Here is a 23,290-nt window from a genome sequence, read left to right as displayed (position 1 = left end):
AGAAGAGTTTAGTTTTTTTTCGTAGACACGAAATCTTTTTACAAATGATTAATTTTGAAGAATTGCGCAAAACATGAACGTTTGTTGAAAATCGATTTAGAGGAAAAAATTAAAGGAACTTTACCCTTTGTGGAAAACTGAGCTGTGATAACTTTGTCAATAAATCAAACAAACTTTCAGGGCTTCTTAATTTGACAGCTGTGAGAACATGACGCCTGTGCAAGTGTATAATCTAGTAAACCCTGCATAAATGCTTTTAATGATGAGTTTAAGTGTTTGTAAATCTGACTTTCTGTATTTCTGAACTCCACTCGCCCCCGCACCCCCTCGAGAAAAAAAGGGATTTTCAGCCTACTTCGTCGTCTACTTTTTTAACATTCAGAGGAATTTTTTTTCAAGTTCACAGTATTTTGTTCGTGAGAGGAAATTGCTTTTTATTTCTTTTCAATTTAAGGACACTTAAGTCAAACTTAAATATTGATATTTGTTGAAAGGAAATGTCATCTTTCAATTTCGCAGATGCTGTGCATGAATTCAGCTGCTGAATGCGAATCAGCACGTCTGCATCAAAGAAATTTCGTTATTCAGAATTTAAATAGTACAAGTGCTTTTCCCAGCTCTGAATACTATAATTTCAGTAAATTTCAGTTAAGTGCGAGTTTTAATAGGCTTTGTTTGCTTTTTAAGACTTGTATGAACCAACGGAGGAAGACTGTTTCTTAATAACACTGAATATGGAAATAAACAAATTCTTTATATTTATGGGTAGTGCGCAATAAACATAACAACTAAAAATCTTTTGACTTAAAAAATATGTTACGAAAAATTGTCTAAGTCAATTTCTAGAACAATCTAGAACCGGAAGTCATTCAGCCGTGACCACTTTGTATAAGAACATTCCAGAACATTCTAATCCTTATGTAATTACTCAGATTAGAAACTGTGTCAAACTACTTAATTTAGTTTCTAGAACTTTAAGCCTCATGTATATTAGAGCGAGAGGTTCTGCTGTAAGAGAGATTGATTCAAATTTGAAGAAGCTTAGTGCTGTAAATTCGTGAAGTTATCTTACGGAAATAAATTAGTTTGTTGCTGTTACCAGCGATCCTGAGTTCTGTCTGGAAACAACCCTGCTCTACAACGATACTCGTAACAAAATAACACATACGCAATTTCAACAAATGGAAATGTGAAGTTTTTCATGACTTACAAAATAAATACATTATAAAAGATGTGATGAGTATAGATTACCACTTCATTATGTGTTTTAGTATTCTGGATAACAAGCGTGATGGCTTTTCGTATAAGTACAAATAGACTTTCTAAGTGGCACTTTGTCTTCTGTTTGTTGTTATTTTTCTATAATTTTTTAAGAGTAAAGAGCTAAAATATGAGAGGGAGTGGAATGTTTCTTAGTTGATTTCAGAGCAAGTTGCAACCTAATCCTTTGATTTTTCTGTTGAAAACCTTACTTTCAGCCTACAGTCATATTACTTTCTGACTGAAAAGATTGAAGGTTTTTCAGTTGGCAGAATGTCTGAATTTTGTTTCCTTGACAGCCTATCACAAATAAATCAAATTTGATGAACAGCAATCCACAAAATCCTCCTTTGTTTTCTCATACAGTGACGCTCAATTGATTAAAATTGCTTCTAAGTTTGATTCCGCCTGAATCAACAAAAGTGGCACAGCAGAATTCAGATCCATTAAATAGTGACGTTATAATTTTACTTTTTGAAACCCGTAATCGTAGAAGAGTTTTTTCCTTCGTAGACACGAAATCTTATAACACATGATTATTTTCTGAAGAATTGCGTAAAACATGAACGTTTGTTGAAAATCGATTTAGAGGGAGAAAAATTAAATGATCTTTCCCCCTCGTGGAAAACTGAGCTGTGATAATTTTGTCAATAAATCAAACAAACTTTCAGGACTTCTTAATTTGACAGCAATGAGAACGCGACGCCTGTGCAAGTGTATACATCTAGATAAACCCTGTATAAATGTTTTTAACGATGAGTTTAAATGTTTGTAAATCTGACTTTGTGTATTTCTGAACTCCACCCGCCCCCGCCCCCCCCCCCTCCCCCCTCGAGAAAAAAAGGGATTTTTAGCCTACTTCGTCGTACACTTTTCTCACACTCAGAGGAAATTTTGTTCAAGTTCAAAGTGTTTTGTTCTTGGGAGGAAATTGCTTTTTATTTCTCTTCAATTTAAGGACACAATAGCCAAACTGTTAAAAATATATCTCTTTTATCAAAACAAATTAGCAGAATATTGATATTTGTTGAAAGGAAATGTCACCTTTCAATTTCGCATATGCTGTGCATGAATTCAGCTGCTGAATGCGAATCACTGCGTCTGCAACACATGAATTTCGTTCTTCAGAATTCAAATAGTGCAGGTGATTTCCCCAGCTCTGGAATACTATGATTCCAGTAAATTTCAGTTAAGCGCGTGTTTAGTCTTGTATGAACCAACTGAGGAAGGACACTTTAGTCAAACTTAACTATATCTCTTTTATCACAACAAATTTACAAAATATTGATATTATTTGTTGAAAGGAAATGTCGTCTTTCAATTTCGCACATGCTGTGCGTGAATTCAGCTGCTGAATGCGAATCAGCACGTCTGAAGCAATTAAATTTAATTATTCCGAATTTACCAAATTTCCCTGCTCTGGAATACTATAATTCTAGCAAAATTTCAGTTAAGTTATTACGTTAAGAATTGCGTTATTCAGAATTCAAATAGTGCAGGTGCTTTACCTCAGCTTTGGAATAGCATAATTTTAGTAAATTTCAGTTAAGCGCGACTTTCAACTAGCTTTGTTTGCATCGCGTGTTTAGTCTTCTGTGAACCAACTGAGAAAGGCTTTTTGTTGATAACACTGAATATAGAAAGTATAGATCACCACTTAGTTATGTGTTTGAGTATTCTGGATAACAAGCATGATGGCTTTTCGTATCAGTACAAATAGACTCTCTAAGTGGCACTTTGTCTTCTGTTTGCTACTATCTTTCTTGAATTTGTTAGCAGCAAAGAGCTGAGTCCTATATTACCTAATTCTCAGTCAACAATGATGACTGTTTCTACTAGGGTCTTACTGCGCATGCCTGGTGTGATCCATCAAAAATGTGGCTGGTACCAGTGAGTCTGTTTACCACACTCACGTAAATCAGTAGATTCAAAATGGTCCTTTATTTCTGTTCTCTTTTGCCTTCCTTGATTGAATTTGTTAAAATAGAACACACATAAAACAAAGATTCAGATAATGACGATCATGAAGGTTAAAGTTTTGTTATTTGCAGTTAGTACAACCATAACAGTTTCTACAAGGTTTTTGCGTCCCAGTTCTCTTGACATACCAACGTATATAGACTCCAAATTATCACTCTAGTATCTTGTCTTCAGTTTTTGTTACTGCCTTCTGAATGAATCAAGTAATTTTCTTAACAGAATTAGGTTTTGTATTCATATTATTCTGTTAATTTTAATTTTTATTCAGTTGAACGATAATGATATAAGTGAGCGATGTGCATTGTGGTCTTGTAAGTGTGACATGAAGCCGGGAAACTAGGGCCGAGTACGTACTAATTAAGCTCAAACATAAGAGCCAATGGCGTGTTTTCAGTTGATTTCAAAGTAAATTACAACTTGATCCTTTGATTTTTCTGTTGAAAAAAACACCCTTACTGTTAGTCTACAATCATGTTAGTTTCTGAGTAAAAAATTGAAAGTTTTTCAATCACCAGAATGGCTAAATTTTGTTTCCTTGACAGCCTATAACAAAAAAATTCTTATTTGATGAATTTTCATCCGCTTCCATCCTCGTAAATCGTTCACTTCTGCACAAACATTTCACTTTTCGATAGCCTAGGATGAGTATAATGTTCAACTCAGCTGTATCAGAAGAACAACTTGAGGTGTTGGCTGTCGGTCTAAAACGTGAAACGTGCATTTCCATGTTTATTTGTTTTCAGTAGTTTCTTTACGATTTCAATAGCACATAAAATAAAAGGAGGTGTGACTGAAAATCAGTTCAACATTCAATTGATTGAAACCAATGTAAATTTCAGTTTTTTATGGAATCTAATAAAAGCGAGCGTCCTTCTAGTGCAAGGGAGTGGCTGTTAGGGTTGAGAAACGGTCCGTTGCTGTACATATTGAAGGGTTTTTGCACCACAACAGCACACTGCTTAGAAACCTGCTTAACCAGTTTACAAGTGATTGACATTTACTGGATATGAGCTGACGTGGGATTGAGTTACCATTCCACAGGTCCGTTTAACTGGAGAAAGCGTCGCTATTACTGCATCCCAGTTTCTGTGTTACCTGGCTGTTAGGAAACTGCTAGAGGTGAAAAACAAAGCCAAAACAACATGGAGAAGCATTTTTTGCGCAGCCGTATGCAAGGATATAAATAATTTTTCCAATCGACGCGTTGTCCTCGGCGAAGCCCGTTTAGCTGCGTAAACTCCCTCCTACGGGCCGGGGAGAGGTTTTCCAAATCATTCATTTTCTCTTCAATATATCAAACCGCTAAGTGAGGACACTCTCTGTGTCCCTTAGTCATAGTTATATGGTAGGTTTGTCCTGTGCGAGAGAAACTGGTGGAAGTGGAGGTTATTTTCGCGCTCCAAAATTCTTCCGCAACCTGAATTATAATACTGTTTGATTTTTCAGATTTTTCTTGAACATGCCAAAAGCGACGTAGACATCAGAGGACACAGCTCGCGAACCGCCCTTCACATCGCTGCCGATATGGACAAAGTACCCATCTGTAAATTGTTGGTTAGTAATTAATTGATGCAATAAGCAGTAGATCAAAAGGTCCTTACTGGAACCAGAATCGTCGCCTTGTGTTCTGAGCTGGACACTCACAGTGGCGGATCCAGACCTTGAGCTAAGGTGGGGGCCCGGTTTTGTTTTGCTCGCCCTGCCGGCTTTTCTTCCGTCTGTGATTTCTTCTATTTTACCCAAAATAAGGGGGCGCCCCCGGGCCTCTCCCCTAGACCCGCCACTGACTCAGGGAGTATCTTTCTTCGCCCAATTAATTGTAATAGTTCATTGAAGTAAAAGTTCAAATTCCCAGTCCTTGACACCATCACCATATTTACACTCATTGTCCTTATTATATATTCTAATCATTTGCGTCACCTACACCACTTTTATATCACGTACTATTGAATATTTTCTTTTACTCAATCCCTGGTGATGCCGTAGAACGGCGAAAGCTTGAAATAAAAATAGCCCAGCCCAAGGCCTGAATTAAAACAATATATCTAGTCTGTGAAATGTTTTCGTGAAATCTAGTCAGACTACTTTGTATGAATGAGAGGTGCGGTGACTTAACGATAACCTTGCAAGACTAAAGACCAAGTGGTCTCGTCCAAAACATAGGCTGAGGTCACTGTGTTGTGCTTGTTCTTGGGCAAGACACTTAACTCTAAGAATACCTTTCTGTACCCTGATGTAGAAACGGCTTCGGTCCCACTAGCTAGTATAAATTCAACTCCGGCAACAACAATGTTCCCAAGTTAGTAGACACTGTATGGCCGAGTGAAACTTTACCAGTCTACTTTGGATGTGTATTCTCGTTCTAGATTGAGCATGGCGCCTCTCCGGACTGCCGTGACGACGACAACATGACTCCTCTTGCACGAGCTGTTGAAAAGGGAGCCAAGAATGCTGTTGAATTTTTCTTTGAAGATGGTCAGCAGCATCTAGTGTGATTTTGAATTATTTCATAACTGAAGGATATGACAGACCGACTGACTGACTGATTGGCTGGCTGGCTGGCTGACTGAATGACTGACGGACGGACGGACGGACGGACTGACTGACTGAATGACTGTCTGTTTGACTGAACAAGTGATCGACTGAAAGAACAACCGACCGACTGAGTGACGTATACTATATGGATATGTGTTACTAAATGTGACTGGGTCATGAGTTGGGGTTGAGTTCTTCGAGATTTCTTCACTTCGGGTTGTTGATGGGTATACTATTTAACTCTTAAGGCCGACATAATTGTTTTATCTGAGGCGGGGTAGGAATTCTCAGACTCCATTGAAGGACTCCAACCTAAACCGTAAGAGCTTTTTCCTCGTTCTATCTACTTACTATGGGCATTTTATTATCTTTCACAAAATTTACAGCAGGTTAAAATCGAATAAAACACAAAATCACCCCAAATGAGTTTGTCTGGAGGCCTCGAGATAAAAATTTATCCACCCGGCTCTTCGACTCAGTAAAGAAACGCCTAATAACAATGCATTTTTTTTGCTGGCAGCTAAATCAAAACACAGGCTATTGGAGGACATACTTTTTAACGTGGATTCCGAGGGAAGCTCTCTGCTTCACTTAGCAGTCGAAAGTGGAAACTCTGAGGTAACTAACCTTCTTATGACAATTCTAATTTCTTCATCAAGTGTGAGGCCAAAACGTAATAATTGAATCGTTTTGCCTTAGGTGGTACAACTTTGTATGGACAATGGAGCCATTCTTCGACAGCCAAAGGTAACCAGTATTAATGACAAAATAAATTTATTTTAAATTTATATTCAAAACAGATTATTGGTCTATCACAACTTTAACGATGTATAAATGTCACTGACAGACTTAACTACCGACCGATCGATCCATCGATCGACTGACTGACCGACTGACTAATTGACTGACTGACCGACTGACTGATTGACTGACTCGCCTGACTGACTGACAGACTGACTGATTGACTGACTGACTGACTGACTGACTGAACGGCTGACTGATTGACCGACCGACTGACTGACTGACTGACTGACTAGCTCGCTGATTCATCCATTTATTCTTTGATTCATCCATGCATCCATTCATTCCATTCATTCATTCTTTTTTGTATTTTCCTTATTTTTAATTTCTTTGGATTGATTTAGGGAAGTCAAGGAATTACTGCATTCCACGTGGCGTGCGCTCAAGGATCTCTTGAGATTGTTCAGCTCTTTGTTTCTAAAGATGCCTCCATTTGTCAAATAACATTGATTGACAGCCAAGGTTTGACTCCCTTGCACATGGCTGCGCTCAACAATCACTCAGTCGTTGTACAGTTTCTTTTAAAACAGGTAATAATATATATATATGTATAAGTAATCATACGGTTTTTCTCTTTCAATAGCCCTTTTCACGGTTAATTTTTCTCATTTGCATTACAATGTAATCCAACGTGGATGCGAGGCAATTTCGGGATAAAAATACAAAATAGCCCGAAATTGCCTCTCATCCATGCTAGATTTTATTGTAATGCAAATAAGCAAAGGTAACCGTGAAAGGGGCTATTTGGAATTCATTTGCACTAGTGAGTTTTTCAAAAAGCTGAAATTGCACGAGCCGCTTATTAATAACATAAACATGAAAAAATTCGCTTGGAAGAAATGCCGGAAGATCTCTCTTTCTCATTTTCTTTCTTTCTTATTAGTGAAAACCTTTTTTCAAAGTTCCCGCACAAAATTTTCGTCATCATTTTACGTGATATCATTGGCTTAGAAAATTCCCTATAGTCTTTCAGCCAATCATAACCCAGAATTACGATGTGTAATTTGCACTGATGTTACACTTTTTGCACTGATGGTACACTTGAACTGCACTGCTCTCAGCCAATCAGTAATTTTTTTCACGTATATTATTAGGTATGTTAAAAGTTGGCTACGTCAACTCTACAGCGGTTTCTCTTTTGTATACGTTCTGCGCATTCACACTAGATTTTACGTGATCTTTGATGTATCAATACGTCTTTCTCGTACGGTGTACGTCTTACGGTTTAAACTGAACAACCTCCACCAAAAAAGCTTAAAATCTATGTTCCCCATTCTGCGTTGCGCAGAACGAGTGTCCACAAATAAAAGGAGGCAACGACCTTGATTTAACTGTTTTTCTGTTCAGGGTGCTTCAGTAGACCCTCGTGACAAACTCCGCCGCACCCCTCTCTTCTTAGCAGCCGCCGAGGGCGCAACAGAGTCTGTTAAAGCATTAATTGACGGTGGTGCTGACGTCACGATCAAAGACGTGGACATGCAATCTTGTGTAAGAGTGGCCGTGGAACATACAGATACAATGGAGGTATTACTGCAGGTACGAAATACATCGCTGATTTTATTTAGCCGCTGCGGTTTAGGAGGTTCCAATGGCTTTGACAATGTAGACCCTGTTAAAACATTTGACACCACTGGGATATCTGAAAGTGCCGCACTCTACTCGGCTGAGTTGTACCCAGTCGCCTCGTGGTGTAATTTGCGAAGCCCTGGGTATGATAAAAGAGAGCCTCCTCAACCATCATCATGGCTCTCCTTTCTCGTGAGAGAAGACTAGGAACCAGTCAAATACTGGTCCCAAGAACCTCTCGAAGCTAAGTTTGCTATACGGACGATTTTAAGTAAATATCAGATGAAATATTATGTAAAGTTACTTACTTACTTTGGCCCTTTACTCCTCCCGGAGCATAGGCCACCAATAACAACTCTCCAGTCTCCTCTGTCCTGAGCTATCCTTTCAAGATGTTTCCATGCGTGTCCAGTCCTTTTAATGTCCTTTTCAAGCTCCCGCCGCCAGGTGTTCCGTGGTCTCCCTCTCTTTCTTTGACCTTGGGGGTTCCAGTTAAAGTTACCAAGCATTTATTTCTTCTTAGAAACGCGCCGCTTTCCGATTGATAACTGAAAAGGATATCACAGGATTTGCCCCAGTCCACTACGCTGCCAAATATGGTCATCTTCAGGTAAGAAGAAAATGTCACTCACAACTTGAGTTAAAAGAGTGCAAGTTAGACTGAGCACCAGCTTTGTGCCTGGACTATCTACAATCTGAAAAGGACTTTGAGAAAATTTAACAATCTTTCAAACATTCCTGCTCTTTTTCGGTTTGTTTTGTTTGTTGTTTGTTGTTTGTTTTTGTTTTGTTTTGTATTGTTGTTTGTTTTGTTTCGGTTTGTTGTTTGTTTTGTTTTTCTAGTCAGTATTCCATTAACGCTTTCTTCGATTTCCTATACTATTTCATACCAATTTCATCGCCTTAAAGACTCTTTATTTCTGCAGTAAAATACTCGTAGGTTACTCGTAGGTTATTTTGCATAAAAGTCTGTACATATTTTAGCGTATTGCTGGTTTTCAGTGTCACGCAATTCAAAATAGATCAAAATAAAAATTAAAACCGGTCAAAAGATAAAGTCCAGAATCTGGGAAGTGAAAGAAGGTAAATATGTAAAGACTCTCGCCAAAATTCTGGTCACAGCAATTTTTCTTATGCGAGATATGCGAAGAAATTTTTGACCCAAATTTATAGAGATTTGTATGGAGACGCCATGCTGGTGCCCATCCGTATGGGCACCAACATGGTGGCCGGAAACCAAAAGAAACATCTGACACTGAGTTTTGCTACAAAAGCGTGCCTTTATCCCTCGAGGAACTCTAAAACATTAAAATAATACTTTTTCTAAGACATGATCGGTTCAGATAGCCAAGTTCCCCGAAATAAGTCACTTTTTTAACCATCATTACAGCTCTCTAGGCCGTCATGTAAATGCCGCGTCACGCAAAAGCTTAGAAATGCAAGCGTAGTGTATCACAAAACCAAGAACCCATTCGGAGCGAAAATTTGTATGAATATTAGTTTCCAGCTGCTTTTATACATCATTTAAGTAAAATCTCAGGAAGATCAATAGTTTTGTAGTTCGAATTTTAGTGACGTCATCTGAAAACCAGCTATTTGTCACACCAACAGAATATCTTATTGTTTATGGAGCGAAATAGAGCAGCCACCACAGTGATGTCATATGGTCTGGATACTGCGCTACACGGCGCTGCCAGGTACCAAATATATATTGAAGGAGCTCAGTCACGGTATTTTGAGTTATTTTGGCCTCGTACAAAAGTATTTTTAAATTGAACAAAACCGGAAAATAGTAGTTTACTAAGATAATATAAAGGAAGAAGAATGGTTAAAGATGGACAAGATTAACCCAGATTACAAACCACCAACTTGAAAATTTTAGGTTAAACTTTTCAAGATGCGCGAACCTTGAAGTAAATTCATCCAAGTCTTGTCAGACTGCACATATGCTAGTTGCCTCAATTCATTCCACGTGGGAACATATTGCGGGAACTAGGAGAAAAATTTACAATATCGCGTTTCAGTTTTTGAAGGAAATGGGGCGAGAATCAGGGTAAAAGGTTGTAGAGAGAAGAGGTTTAGCGCGCTAAAACTCACAAACAATCAAAAGAAACAAATTCAAGTTTTTTAATAATACATTTGCTTTACCTTTTAGATATGGCCGGCATGAAATAGTTGAAGCGTTGCTGTCTGGTCGGAATATTCGTTCAATAAACCTGAAAAACAGTCAAGGAAAGACAGCTCTACACTTCGCATGCGTGGAAGGACATGACCGAGTTGTTGAACGTTTGCTTAATCTTGGTGCAACTGTGGAAAAGTAGGCTGAGAGATTATATACTAAGAATAAAATTTGACAGAGATATTTTACACCGGATTCCAATTGAGTGTCGTAAAACCAAACCCAAAGTTATCACTCTGGCCAGTCACAAAGGACGCTGAAAATTAAGTAAACCAATCAAAACTCTAAGTGATTACGTGTAGGTGACGCAAAGCGCAGGAACACGTGGGCGAACGAGTGACGATTGGTTTTGGTTTTACTTTTGACTGGATGAAAAGGTGGCGCGAGTTTCCCGCCCGAGTCTTCAAAATGTTTTTTAAGCCAATGATGCAAAACCAATTACTTTTCAACTCTCAAGTGAAAACTGCTCTAAGTTGTGCACCAGTTGGTCTTCTTATTTAAACCTCATAACAGAACGATGTGGTGTAAACTTCGGTGCTTTGGAATTTGGAAATTTAACTGTAAACCTTGAGAATGATGCCAGGATGACGTCGAAACGTTGGCTTGTAACTCTAATACTCCCTTGTTTATGTTTGTAAACGTCGTACAGTAAAATTAGTTAAATTTTTGCCGCAGTAGCAGGAAAAACGTAATGCTCTAATCGGCTTGTTGGTTTCGTGAAAGGTCAAGACTGAAAAGATAAAAATAACTTTTAGTTACAGTAATAAGAGTACACAAATCAAAATGGGAAAGAATTCCCCCAATAAAGATCTGAGTTTCGTAATTTCGTTCAATTTATAAATGCGCAATATTAACATTTTTGATTAAAGTTAAAAAGGCTGAAGGGACGTTTTCAGTCCAGAACGAATGGGGTGAGTATGTATTTTGTGTCAAATGTTTTGTATTTCCTCCTCATATTCTCAGGGATCACAACGACAGGACAGCACTGCATATCGCTGCCATGAGAGGATCCAAGCAATGTGTACAGTACATTCTACAGCGCCACCCTAAATGTATCAACCTCTTTGATAAAAATCAGGTGAGAAAACCTAAAAATATTATACTTGAATGCACAGTCGTCATAATAAATCATGAAATTTTCCAAGAAAGGATTTAAGAGGTCCCGTCCGAAAAATTTCCCAGAACTCATTTTTCGGTGACCGACCATTAACCGACTCGAATCGAACCCCAGGTACCCCTTCCAAACTCCCTCTTTGCTAATGTAATATAATTTATTTTGGAATAATTACGCGTGGAACTCCTTACGGATGAGGTGCTTTTTGATTTGGTTTTAAGAGATGAATTATCATTCTCCTCTCGCCCAGAACACCGCTTTACACTTGGCCGCCATTCATGATTCCCCAGAAGTTGTCTCGTGCTTGCTGTCTTACCCGGAACAAGAGATCCTTTTGAATAAAAAGAACCATAATGTTCTGGACGCCGCATTGAATGCTGACAGGAAAAATGTGTTACTTGCTATAGCGAGTCACGAGAGGTTAGTTAAGAATGTTAGCAGCAAAGAAAGACAAAATACAAACAAACAAACAAACAAACAGACGCAAATGCGTCCAATTATTTCCTCGTTAAAGTTCAAGCTCGCAGACTAGGCTCAGCTTTGCGCACGTGCCATTTGCACGTGCGTTGCACATGATCAACATACGTCTAGTACGATCCTGTTCTTTTGAACTGAGAATGTAGTATGGAGGGGCAAGCATTCGGACGTCGTTGTGTGATCTTTTTTGCGGCTCAACTTTATATATATAGGGGTTAAAAGAAATATTGAGAATTGAAGTATTAATTTCGGTTTAGGGCAGGGCAGGTTTTGAAATTTTCGACAGCACAACCGTCTGCTTATTTTCTATTTTAGATGTCAAATTCTTGCGTATAGTTAAAAGAATATAACAGGGAGGCATATTAATTCTTGATATATCAAAATATATTTAAGCATCTCTTCTTGCTTTTCATAGATGGCGCGAAGTACTGACGTCATCTGCTCCCGGACACATCGCAACGATGCAACATCTTGTGATAAAAATGCCAGAAATTGCTATAGTAAGGCAAAATATACTCTAGCGTAGTAGTGACTTGGGGATTGTTTGAAACCTTATAACACATATTAGGATTTTTCTCAGATTTTCGGTATAAACAAGTTATGACTACATATGCCTTTTTTGTTCGCCTTTCTAGCGGTTTATGGATCAGTGTATTACAAAGGAAGGAAACCCCGACAGCGAAGATTTCAAAGTGAGTTTTATTATATTTTTGGATGTTTTGCATTAAGATGATTTATAGTGCAGAATTGTCATTTTATTTGCGTGAAGATGGCTCTAGTATAGAATCAGAACACTGTCATGTTACATGTAGGCATGTTTGTTGCAATAATATTCTGTACAGTGGGATTTTCCATTATGGCTAGGTTGTTCCTCTTAATGTGGTAGAGCCGTGAACGTAAACCGAGGATCGCGGGTTCCAACACCAGCTTGAATCAATGAATTTTTTCACTGGTCGGGATTCCCAAGAGTAGAATTATCATCTATATTTTTGTAAAGAGATTTCTCCTAGCAGTTTATCTTCCGAAAGGAATGTATGCATGCAGCCCAGACATTTCAGTAATTGCATTATAATTGTTGGTGTTACCAGGTAACATATGATTTCACGATGATTCAAGGAGCAGAGCCTGGGCAAGATCCTTTGGCAGTACTGAAGGTACGAACGTGCGAACTTAGGTTGTTTTTTCACTTTTGGACAAGATTTGATCCTTCTCATTAATTTTTCTATCTCCTTTTTATCGCAGACCATGTTAAAGCACCGTCGTATCAACTGTTTGAGCCACCCTGTTTGCTATAATGTTATGAGTATAAAATGGTAAAGACAGTATCGATTTAATTTTAGTTTATCCTTAATATATACTTCTTAGAAAACCTTTGCGTACGAGCGAGCTTTTTTTCACCACCACCCTCTTCATCGAGTTTTTGCTCTCGCCCCACTTTTCGCGCGGCCAGAGGGGCATAGTATGTGACAATTAGATCATAAGCTCGAGATTTCCATCACGCAAAGAAATTGAGAACGAAAAATCGAATTGTTTTAATATAAATCTACTAGTCGTGTAAAACTTTATTCAAATCCTCTTTACAAACACTTCGAAAACGCAAATCAGTAGCCGCCATTTTGTTAACAACCGCACACTTCAAGGCTACTCATTTTTTAGCACAGAACAGATAGTGAGTAGCGTAGCCAATAAGAGAATGGCATTCGCGATAGAACGCTAGTAGATTTATAGTAAATGTTAATATTGTAAAGTCAACGTGATCTTCATTCAGTTGCCAAAACTAGCTCGTTTTAATTCGTTTTTAATCGTTCCTCCAAGATTCAAGTAAGATTTTCGAAATTTTCGTGAAAGAGGTTGCTAAGTGCCAGCACGAACCCTTGTACCCTCAAACTCATGGGACAACGTTCGGTGTAATACCAAGTACTCGTGTCACACTTCGATTGGTCGATAGCAATCGGAAAGTCTGACGAAGATTTACCGAAAACTTAATTTTTTTCTCTCGCCTGTACTTAATCAAAAGAGTTGTTAAACGAGAAAAATAGAATGTTTGGTGATAAGTTTCTCTCTTTCTTAGTCAAGTTGTTTTCAAATTGTTTCCCATCCAGGCAGACGTTTGGATGGAAATCTTTGGTTATCAACATGCTTCTGTATCTTCTGTTCGTTCTTCCGCTGACCGCTCTTGCTCTTTCCACACGGGCTAACGAGAAGCAACTTTGTGGCTTGAATGAAACCATGCCAAGAAAGGTAACCAGTTTTGGCAGGTTTTTTTTTAAATAATATGTCAACTTTTTAGCATATGGACCTCGATTTGAAACTACTTATGATGGCAGTGAAACTAACTATTTGAAGTTCAAAATTGAAATTAAGTAATTTCGTAAATATGGGAATAACAGTATCAGGATTTCTGACAAAATTCAAGCAAATGAATGGTACATTTTAATATACAGTTTCTACAATTTTATTAGAAAACTGGAAATCCACATTATGCCGTCAGTAAGGGACTGACCATTATTTCTTTGAGGGTAGGGGGTGGGGAAGGTTGGGCGCTCCCCCCCGCAAATTCTTGCACACCAAAAACTGATGAAAACAAATCGTGCATGGGGAGCCATGGGGAAAAATCGAGCAAGCTAAGTGTTTTCTACCATCCAAGTCCTGTTAAAAGAAAACAATAATCTGCACAAGCTATTGCCCATGCGCCAAAATAAATCATGCACGGCCTAAAGGTGAGAAAAAAACTGTTTTTCCAAAATCAGCAGAAACGAAAATTATTCCGAACCCATAATTAGACTTATCTAGCATAGGTATACAAAAAGCTAATTGTTCTTCGATACACGTAGTTGCCTCTCAAACATTTTTCACTAACACGTAACAGTGTTTTCTTTTCATTATTCTCATTGTTTACAGGAATACATTGACTTTGATCTCCCGTGTAGATTGAAACATCCGGTAAGACAAATATAATGTTATCTTACGTATCCCGTTTATAATGCGCCCTTTATCACGTGACTGATAACAGGCAAGAATTTTATCCAAGCAGGGCCTGGAATCGAGGTTGTTCTCGGATGCCAGATACCCTTACACCAAGTACTTGAAAGAAAATAAAATAGCAGCTATGCCTACTTAGAAGCTGACAAGTTGCAATTTTCCTTTCTTAAAGCTATCGCCATTTCCTGTACCAAAACAGTTGCAAATCCAGTCATCCGCCTTGGTAAATATTTGTTGTTTTTTTTGCAGTTATCTCAGGGTGTTCAGTTTGCAGTTTTGATAATCACGATATTCCACATGATAAAGGAATTGCTGCAGTTCAAAAAACAGGTTAGTCTATAACAGGCTCTCTTGGGATGATCGAGGTCAGGAACATTGATGCAAGATCACTCGGGTCATAGTGTGTCAGAGGAACTGATGAATTCTTGCTCAGAGTGGTTTCATCAGCTCCTCTGATAGACCATGATCCGAATGATCTAGGATCACGAACACTGATCCGGATCACACCCTGAGTGCCTTTGCCTTGGCTAGCCTCACCTGACCCTACCTCACCTCACCTTTCCTCACCTTAACTTTTTATCTCAACTGACGTCACTTCACCACAACTGACGTCATCTGACGTCACCTCAAAGCACCTGACGTCACCTAACGTCACCTCACCTGGTGTCACCTGACGTCACCTTACCTCACCTCACATGACGTCACCTCACTTGACGTCACCTCACTTCACCTCACCTAGTGTGATCTAGACTGACCTGATCTGACGTGACCTGACCTAAAATCCATCTCAGCTTCGACTAACAACGGGTGAAGTAGCAGCTTTCGTAAGGTCTCACATGAATGGGTCGCTACCCTTTGAGAGAACAATAGAACAAGCAACAGAAACAATGCCCCTAGCCCTAAAACAATAACAGCTGCTAACAATGAAGAGAATTACAAGCTTACGGGAGCTGATACACTTATGCTAACAACACATGTTTATTGCTGTTGCAGAAACTGAACTACCTTCTTTCATTTACCAACTATCTGGATTGGGCGGGGTATGTCATGGCTCTCTTCTACATTCTTCCACCCTGTGACTGCAAACTCGGAGTCAAGCAGGAACTGGGAGCTCTGGCATTGTTCTTTGGATGGTTGAACCTTATTCTGTTCCTTCGAAGGTGAATTAAGATGTTTCAAGAGCGCATGAACTAGGAGAGACCAGCAGACGTTGCCCTTGAACGTTACCTTTTGTTCTAAGTTTAGAAACTTTTACTAACATTCGGCTAAATCCTTTTCATGAAAATTTAGCTCTTATCTCTGTCGATATTTTTTGGCATTACTCCTGTAAATATTTATTATTATTACACTGTTAATCTTCCTGCTGTATACATGGTATATAGCGCTATATGAGAAATAAATTATTACGTTATTATTGTAAAGAAAGTTGTCATTTCTAATGTTAGGTAAGCAAAATTCTTCGATGAAAATCCCTGTCTGTTGTGATAAGCGAAGATCTGAATAATCCTATCTAAAACCATCCCATCACTTTACATTACACAGGTTTTCATCGTACGGGCAATACATCATTATGCTAACGACCATGTTTGCCACCCTGTTTAAGGTGCGTGGTTTGCCTTATTTCCTTATTTACTGAGACGTTAAATGTCTTTACGTCGGCTAGTTTCTGTAGATATTTCTGATCCATCTTTTTTTTTTTTCAGGTTTTGCTTCTGTTTTTCATGTTCGTTATGGCATTTAGTAGCACATTTTATCTGCTGCTGGACGAAGAAACGGTGAGATTATTTGAACATTAATATTATTTTTACCTATAATATACTGTTTTCAACTTTGCGATGCCTGTTAGCCTGAGGATAATGGCTTAAATTTAATGTCATGTTAGCGTAGCAAGCAGTGAGGAAAAAGTCTGCGCTGACACTGACACTGTGCTGATCTCGTTGTCTGTAAAATTAAGTGACTTACATTAATGTTTCCTTTCAGTGGGATTCTACACCGTTTATCGTTACTCCCCCTGGAGAGAGGGAATTATATTTTGTCAGGTCTCAGGGTAAAATGTCTTTCCCAATAAGCGCACGAATTGGAACCGCCCAATCCCCGATCCAGAGTCTGTTCCGCAAATTGTTGGGCCACTCCACCCCCTCCCCCGCCCCTTTCACACCACAAAAGTTAGTTATTTACAGGTTATTTTACTCACTTATCATAATTTCCAGGAGCCATATGCTACTTTTCCGTATTCCATGATGACCATATTTGTGATGACCCTCGGTGAACTCAACTACGCCGACACGTTTATGCCGTGGGGTAAACTGGAATACGCTACGCTGACGAATATACTGTTCTTTATGTTTGTGCTGGGAATGCCCATCATTCTTATGAACATGCTGGTGAGTTTTATACCTAAGTATCGGGATTGTGATTGGGGAGAGTGAGGCCTGAACCCCATGGATGACAAACATAATCCCTCCTCCTCCCCCCCCCCTCCCCCCTTAAAAGGGTAAAAACCCAAGAAATGTTTCATATATCAGGGGTTGAAGAGTGAGGCAAAGATCAAACTCCCACAAAAAAGAATCCTGAAAGGCAAAAATAATTCTCAGGAAAATTAAGGCATGGGTCAGCAATTATTTTCCTCAAAACAGTTAGGGGGTGGTCTACGTTCTGAGGCTTGGTTCATAACAACATAAACTTTTGGGAGACAAATACATCTTCTAAAGTGATTATTTTTGACTTGTCAAACTTATGCAAATTAGGTCACGTGACTTGATACGGCCAAAAAACGTGGAAAATCTTTAAGCAAAAATGGGAACAGTTTGCAAAAAGAAGGTTTCAACAGAACTGGTACGGGACAAGTCCTAATGACAACAGCAAAGGAACTGTGCTTGGCAATTGTTGGATAGTTCATTATTTCTGGAAATAAACGGTTTCTTCTACTAGTACCCAGTCCCCCAATAAAAGTGATTTGTCTTTTTAAAAGTTCGTATTTACGTATCTTAACTTTTCCAAGCGCAGAAACGATGTATGTAATGACCCTAAACTCATGAAACTAACATCAAAGTTTAAGGACATAAGAAAAGTGTTCCCATTTAAAAAAAGAGATTATTTGGCTTGCAGAGACCACGTGACCTAATTTGCATATTTTCGACATTCCAAATTGACACAAACTGTCAACCTTTTGACCTGGCAAAGTTTCATGCTGCTACAACTAAAGCTTCAAAAGATACACCACCCCCTAGCTTTCCGGGTGAATAACTGGAGGCCCTTGCCTTAATTTACTTGAGTTCCCTCCGGATCCCCCAACTTAAAAAAAAATAACTCAAATATCATTCTGCATCAAGCTATCCGGGACACCTCCAGCTAATTTTACTTCCGAACGCTCCTATCCTGAGATTTTAGAACTCACAGTTTCGAAATCTCATTGCCAAATGTAATTACTCGAAATGAACTCAGGGGATTGCCCGCGAAAACATTCTGTCTTCATCTATGTTAAAGGAGCAAGGTCATACGATACACCTCTTCTGCATAAAGGTATTAGTTTCTGAGCTAACAGAGCAGTTTTCATTTGAGTGTCGAAAGACAATTGGTATTGCATTATATGCTACACGATTGGCTTAAAAAAACTTGTGCCACTTTTTCATCCAATCAGCAGTAAAAACAAAACCAATCGTAGGTCTCTGGCACTCGTTTTCCCGCGCTTCGCGCAGGGTCAACTACCTGTAACTACTTCGAGGTTTGATTGGTTTACTGTACTAATTGCGGTGTCACAAGTTGTGAATGGCTTGAGTGATTACTTTGGGTTTGGTTTCACGACACTCGACTGAAAACTGCTCGAAGCTAAGCTATTTTGGAGTTGATAAAGGTAAATTAAGCACTGTAGCTAGTTGGTGGAATTAACGTTTTGAGAGTTAATTAGCCCTTCACCAACCACTCCTGTTCTCTACTTTGCTTGTTTTTACTTGTTCTATTTTAGGTCGGTCTTGCAGTGGGAGATATTGAAAAGATTCAAGTCAATGCGTTGATTGATCGCTACGTCATGCAGGTAGAAGAGCCACTAAGTAGTTATTACTATAATTATTCTTCAGAAAATAATATCAACGCAAAGAAAAGACCTTCTTGAGCAGGGACTCCCATGTTAGAACGGCCAGTATGCACATGGACGAATTTAAAATTAAGCCCATTTCAGTCTGGACGTGGCTCCAGCCTAGTTGACGCTTAAACGATACACAAATTAGAGCTACTAAGGGATGGACAATTTGCCTTATGAGGGGTGGGGGTGGGTGATTTTGAAAAAATATCCAGCATGCATGCTTGTACTGAAGAACTCATGCAAAGGACCACTATCAAAAAGAATAATTCACCACGTTCAATGAGCCGAAAAAAATCATGTTATATAGAGAAAAAAATAACATGCATACCCATGTCCCCAGGAAAAAAAATTCTAGAGAAGAAAAGGGTTTAAAAAAACTCATGCCTATACCAAATCACCCCCTCCCTCCCCCTGAAAAGTTAAATGGGTTTAATGACATTAAGGACATTGCTATCGGATACTTTTCTGTATGATGAAATTTAAAGATTTCTTATCAAACGTACATACATAAACTATATTTTTTCTCGAATTTAAGAGAAGCTATTAACAAGATAATTTTTCCGAGAGAAAAATGAGGAAAGAAATCAACATAATATACAAACTACAAGTCTGTGCAATATTTACAATTAACGGCTAGAATGAAATAAATCTGTATAGTGAATATTTTAAAATACTATATTAAGCAGAAATTTAATTTACAAAATGTCCCAAAATTACATTAAGTAAAGGATAGCTAATACCTTTTTCAAGTCATTAAAGTTCAAAGTTCAAACAGTGTCCGGCAGTGAGTTCCATTGTTTAACGTCATGACAAGAAAAAGAGCGAAGGCCATAAGTGGTAGTTTTAGGTACAGGGAGTGTCAGAATGCAGTTACCGCGTAAATTATAGGAGGTAGTATGGAGAGTAAACATATTCCTCGTGTACATAGATACTTAGCTATAACTCCTAGCTATGAATTTATAGTGAGTAATTCGAATTTCTCCTTGCCTTCTTCAATTGCTTATTTTGAATCAATTCGCCGTTACTGCACGTTCATTTCTGGGTTTTTTTTTTTTTTTTTTTTTCGTCTACTTACTTTTCAGGTCGAGTTGGTTTTAGATATGGAGGAAACTGTTCCGAAAAAATTTGCCAATCGTGCTCATGTTAAAAAACATGTAGAGTATCCAAACAAGGATGAATCCAAGGTATTTTAACTTTATACAAATTCATTCATCTTTTGAACGTTTTACCGACAACACAACGTTTTTTATTCTCGTTAATACTGCTAAATGGAGAATGGCAAGTAATAAAGCAAAGTCAGTAAGAATAATTTGAACTGAAGTTTTGATGAGGGGAGGGGGGAGGGAGAGAAAAGATACCATCGTCTATTATGTGATACAGTGTCTCTTGTCCGAGTGCAACGGCTTTAGTCGTTTAATTTAACTTGAAGTGCTAAATACACCATAGCGAATACCCAAAAAGGATCAGTACGAGGTATCAATTTTGAGATGTTATTCTTTGAATCAGCTCTATGAGCATCTTCTAGGTTTTAGCCGACCAACAGAAGAGGAGGAGGAGAATGCAGCCCCAGAGCTTCCTCCTGAATTTCAGCCGCTGATAGAGAGAATGGAAGAGCAAGAGAACAGGTACGAGATTTGCTATGACGGTCTTGTATAACGTTCTATTTTACTCTATTTTTGACCAAAGTGCTTTCAGATTGTCGTTTCATCGATCGTTTTCACTTTCAAAATAGAGATCAACGCAACACGTGTGGTAACACTGTGGCAACCACGCGAGGACTGCATCAATCATATCTAAAAATAACTTGAGGGATTAACTTGAAAGTGAGGCTTATATGGGGGATTAACTTTCTTACTCTTCATTCTCTCCTGACTGTAACTATCCTTGTTTCATTCCTCTTTGCAGAATCAAAGGAATATACCAGCTGTTAGAGGAACAATCAAAAATGCTCAAATCGATAAATCAACTGAAGCACGCAGAGGAGGAATTTCGGCAGTCACAGCAGAGAAAAATCTCAAGACGATTAGCTCCCCACAGGTTCTAGGTTTAGTTTATAAGTCCCCTTTCTTTACATTATAGCTGACATTATTACACTTATTAATCGTTCAAATCAAATATTTGACTGTCGAGCGGATGAAAAAACCTGTCAAACCAGTCGTACCAACGATGACAGCCAATCAAAGCGAGAGAAAGCATTTGTCATTATTCTAAAGATAAGAGACACTATCAATCTCATTGAAAAGTTGAGAAAGTAGATTAGACCAATCATCGTTGCCAAAAGGAATAAATTGACAACGACGTCATACACAGGCTAATTAAATTCCACTGCAAAACATTAATGTATTTCTCTGTTACGTTAATGAGTTTCTCTGCTAAAAAAAGGGTTTAATCCCTTCCCTACTGTATTACTCGTACTTAGCTTTATCAATGATTCAAGTTAAGCGTTTTCAATACATTGCATTCTTTTCATTCAGAAGTATTTAGTTTTTCGATGATTCGCTGCAGTTTATCATATTTAGCCTCTGAACACTGTTACCTGTTACATTTGCAGTTAAGAGGCTGGGTTAAGGTATTTTACTTAATTCTGTTTATTTTCGGTAATTACGAGGTTTAAACTTCAAATTGACAATGTAACTGTCTTCTTCGAGCAAAATCACAGCCACACAACAAACTGGGATGATTTTCGACCGCTATAAATAGCGCCTTCATACTAATTGAGATGAACTTGAAAAAAGTTGGTCCGCTGTTTTTCAAGTTTACCCGAATGCAATCCGTTTCAATGTTCTCAATTTTGCCCATCCATGCCTCTTTTCGGCTTTTCTGTGTTGCTTTTAAGTTCTTCATAGTTTTAAGCCGTTATATAATGTGGTAATGATCATTTGGTTAGTCATAAACTTGACTAAAATTGTGTGACCCAACCCCTAGTCTTCTCAACCAGCATTTTAACTATACGTATTATGAGCCGAAAATCAGTCTCTCTTTCAATTACTTCAAGTCATTTATTCCGAGTTAACATGACACATTCCTGAAGGAATAGTTTGCTTTTTTTTCCAGCAAGTTGTAAGACTGAGGATAGTATTGACTGTTAATAAAGCTAATGGAGTTTAATTACTAGAGGTCTCTGCGTTTATCTCTGCACTTGATTATCTTCTAAGCTCTAAACATTGTTCCATGTCACCGTAATTCTCTGGTAAAATCTTTACAAACTGGAAATAACCACGGAAAGATTTCCTTTTCAAAGAAAATTGTTTCCCTTTCACCGTGGTCATTAATTTTACTCGCACCAGCCATGCGCCGAAAGCTGAGCCCCTTTAACTTCAATGAGTCTTCTAGCGATGATGACCCTATATTATTCCCCTTAAAACTGAGGTCATTTTTTTTTTCAAGAAGCCAAATTGTTTTAATATCGCTTTCAACCTGTGTCACTTTTCCAGAAAACACCATAGGAAAGTTTTGTCATTTAGCCTTAGGAAATTCAAATACTCAGCAAATATTCCGTGTTCCCCATTAGTTTGCAGTTGCTTTCTCTGGCCATTCAATTTTTGTTTCCTCCACGTGCGTTCCCTCAATACATGTCCTATTTTAACTCCCTCATGGCCTACTCGCTGCGGTAGAATGAACCTTTTGTCCTCCGTAACGCCATGCATTCCTGGTATACCCCCCTTAGCATTTCCCCCAAGTTTTTCTCCTGCCTGTCCTGTTTATCGCGTTCCCCCCTACACCTTGCGTTTCAAATGAGTTCCCACACACGTTTGTGCCAACTAACTTCATCGTGAGTTCCTTAGAGCCTTCTCTCATGCCATATGCATCCCTCCTTCAAGTTTGTTTCCCCTTGTATTCCCTCATATGCTCCTTAATCCCTCCCTACATTTGTTAGAATTTTCAAATATGACAAGTAGTATAAAGCTGGCCTGCGCTTGGTCAATCACAGTGAAGCGACAGTTTTACAAAATTAATGCCTCTTTGTTCACTGGCATTGTGATTAAACAATGATGATTTTTTTCCGACAAATAACTCTCTTTAAGTCTATTTTTTTCTGAAATCGCGAAAAATGATTGAATGTCGTGAAATATGTTTTATTCATTTTCACCGTACGCAAATCAAGAAGCCCCAAAATTGGAAAAGAAAGAATGAGCTTTGTAGCATTGACTGTTAAATATGATTCCATTCATTCGACATGCAGATTGTTCTCTTTAATTAAATGCAAAACGTGAAGAAGCGTTAAAAATTCGAGATTAAAGGATTAATTATATTTGCATAAAACGATCATCAAGTATATTGAACGAAAGGCCAATTAATTTTGATCGCATACGCT

The 23,290-nt window shown here is 38.4% G+C and overlaps 1 protein-coding gene across 1 annotated transcript; it reads left to right on the top strand.

Moving 5' to 3' along the window:
• Window positions 1-5,451: 5,451 nt before the first annotated feature.
• LOC110062200 (transient receptor potential cation channel subfamily A member 1-like) lies at window positions 5,452-22,086 on the top strand. The gene is made up of 25 exons (XM_089287077.1): window positions 5,452-5,715; window positions 6,296-6,393; window positions 6,475-6,522; window positions 6,921-7,106; window positions 7,924-8,112; window positions 8,666-8,752; window positions 9,754-9,839; window positions 10,298-10,459; window positions 11,285-11,399; window positions 11,686-11,855; window positions 12,328-12,412; window positions 12,548-12,604; window positions 13,001-13,066; window positions 13,155-13,225; window positions 14,015-14,153; window positions 14,814-14,855; window positions 15,144-15,224; window positions 15,888-16,054; window positions 16,437-16,497; window positions 16,598-16,669; window positions 17,105-17,278; window positions 18,859-18,927; window positions 20,058-20,159; window positions 20,482-20,600; window positions 20,881-22,086. Exons 1-25 carry the CDS (start codon window positions 5,649-5,651, stop codon window positions 21,017-21,019), a joined length of 2,652 nt encoding a protein of 883 aa, XP_089143203.1. The 5' UTR covers window positions 5,452-5,648; the 3' UTR covers window positions 21,020-22,086.
• Window positions 22,087-23,290: the final 1,204 nt, after the last annotated feature.

This window comes from Orbicella faveolata, unplaced genomic scaffold, assembly GCF_042242905.1.
Source record: "Orbicella faveolata isolate gen_17 unplaced genomic scaffold, um_ofav_v1 contig_14, whole genome shotgun sequence".
Classification (NCBI taxonomy): domain Eukaryota; kingdom Metazoa; phylum Cnidaria; class Anthozoa; order Scleractinia; family Merulinidae; genus Orbicella; species Orbicella faveolata.
This window is presented reverse-complemented; position numbering and strand designations above follow the sequence as displayed.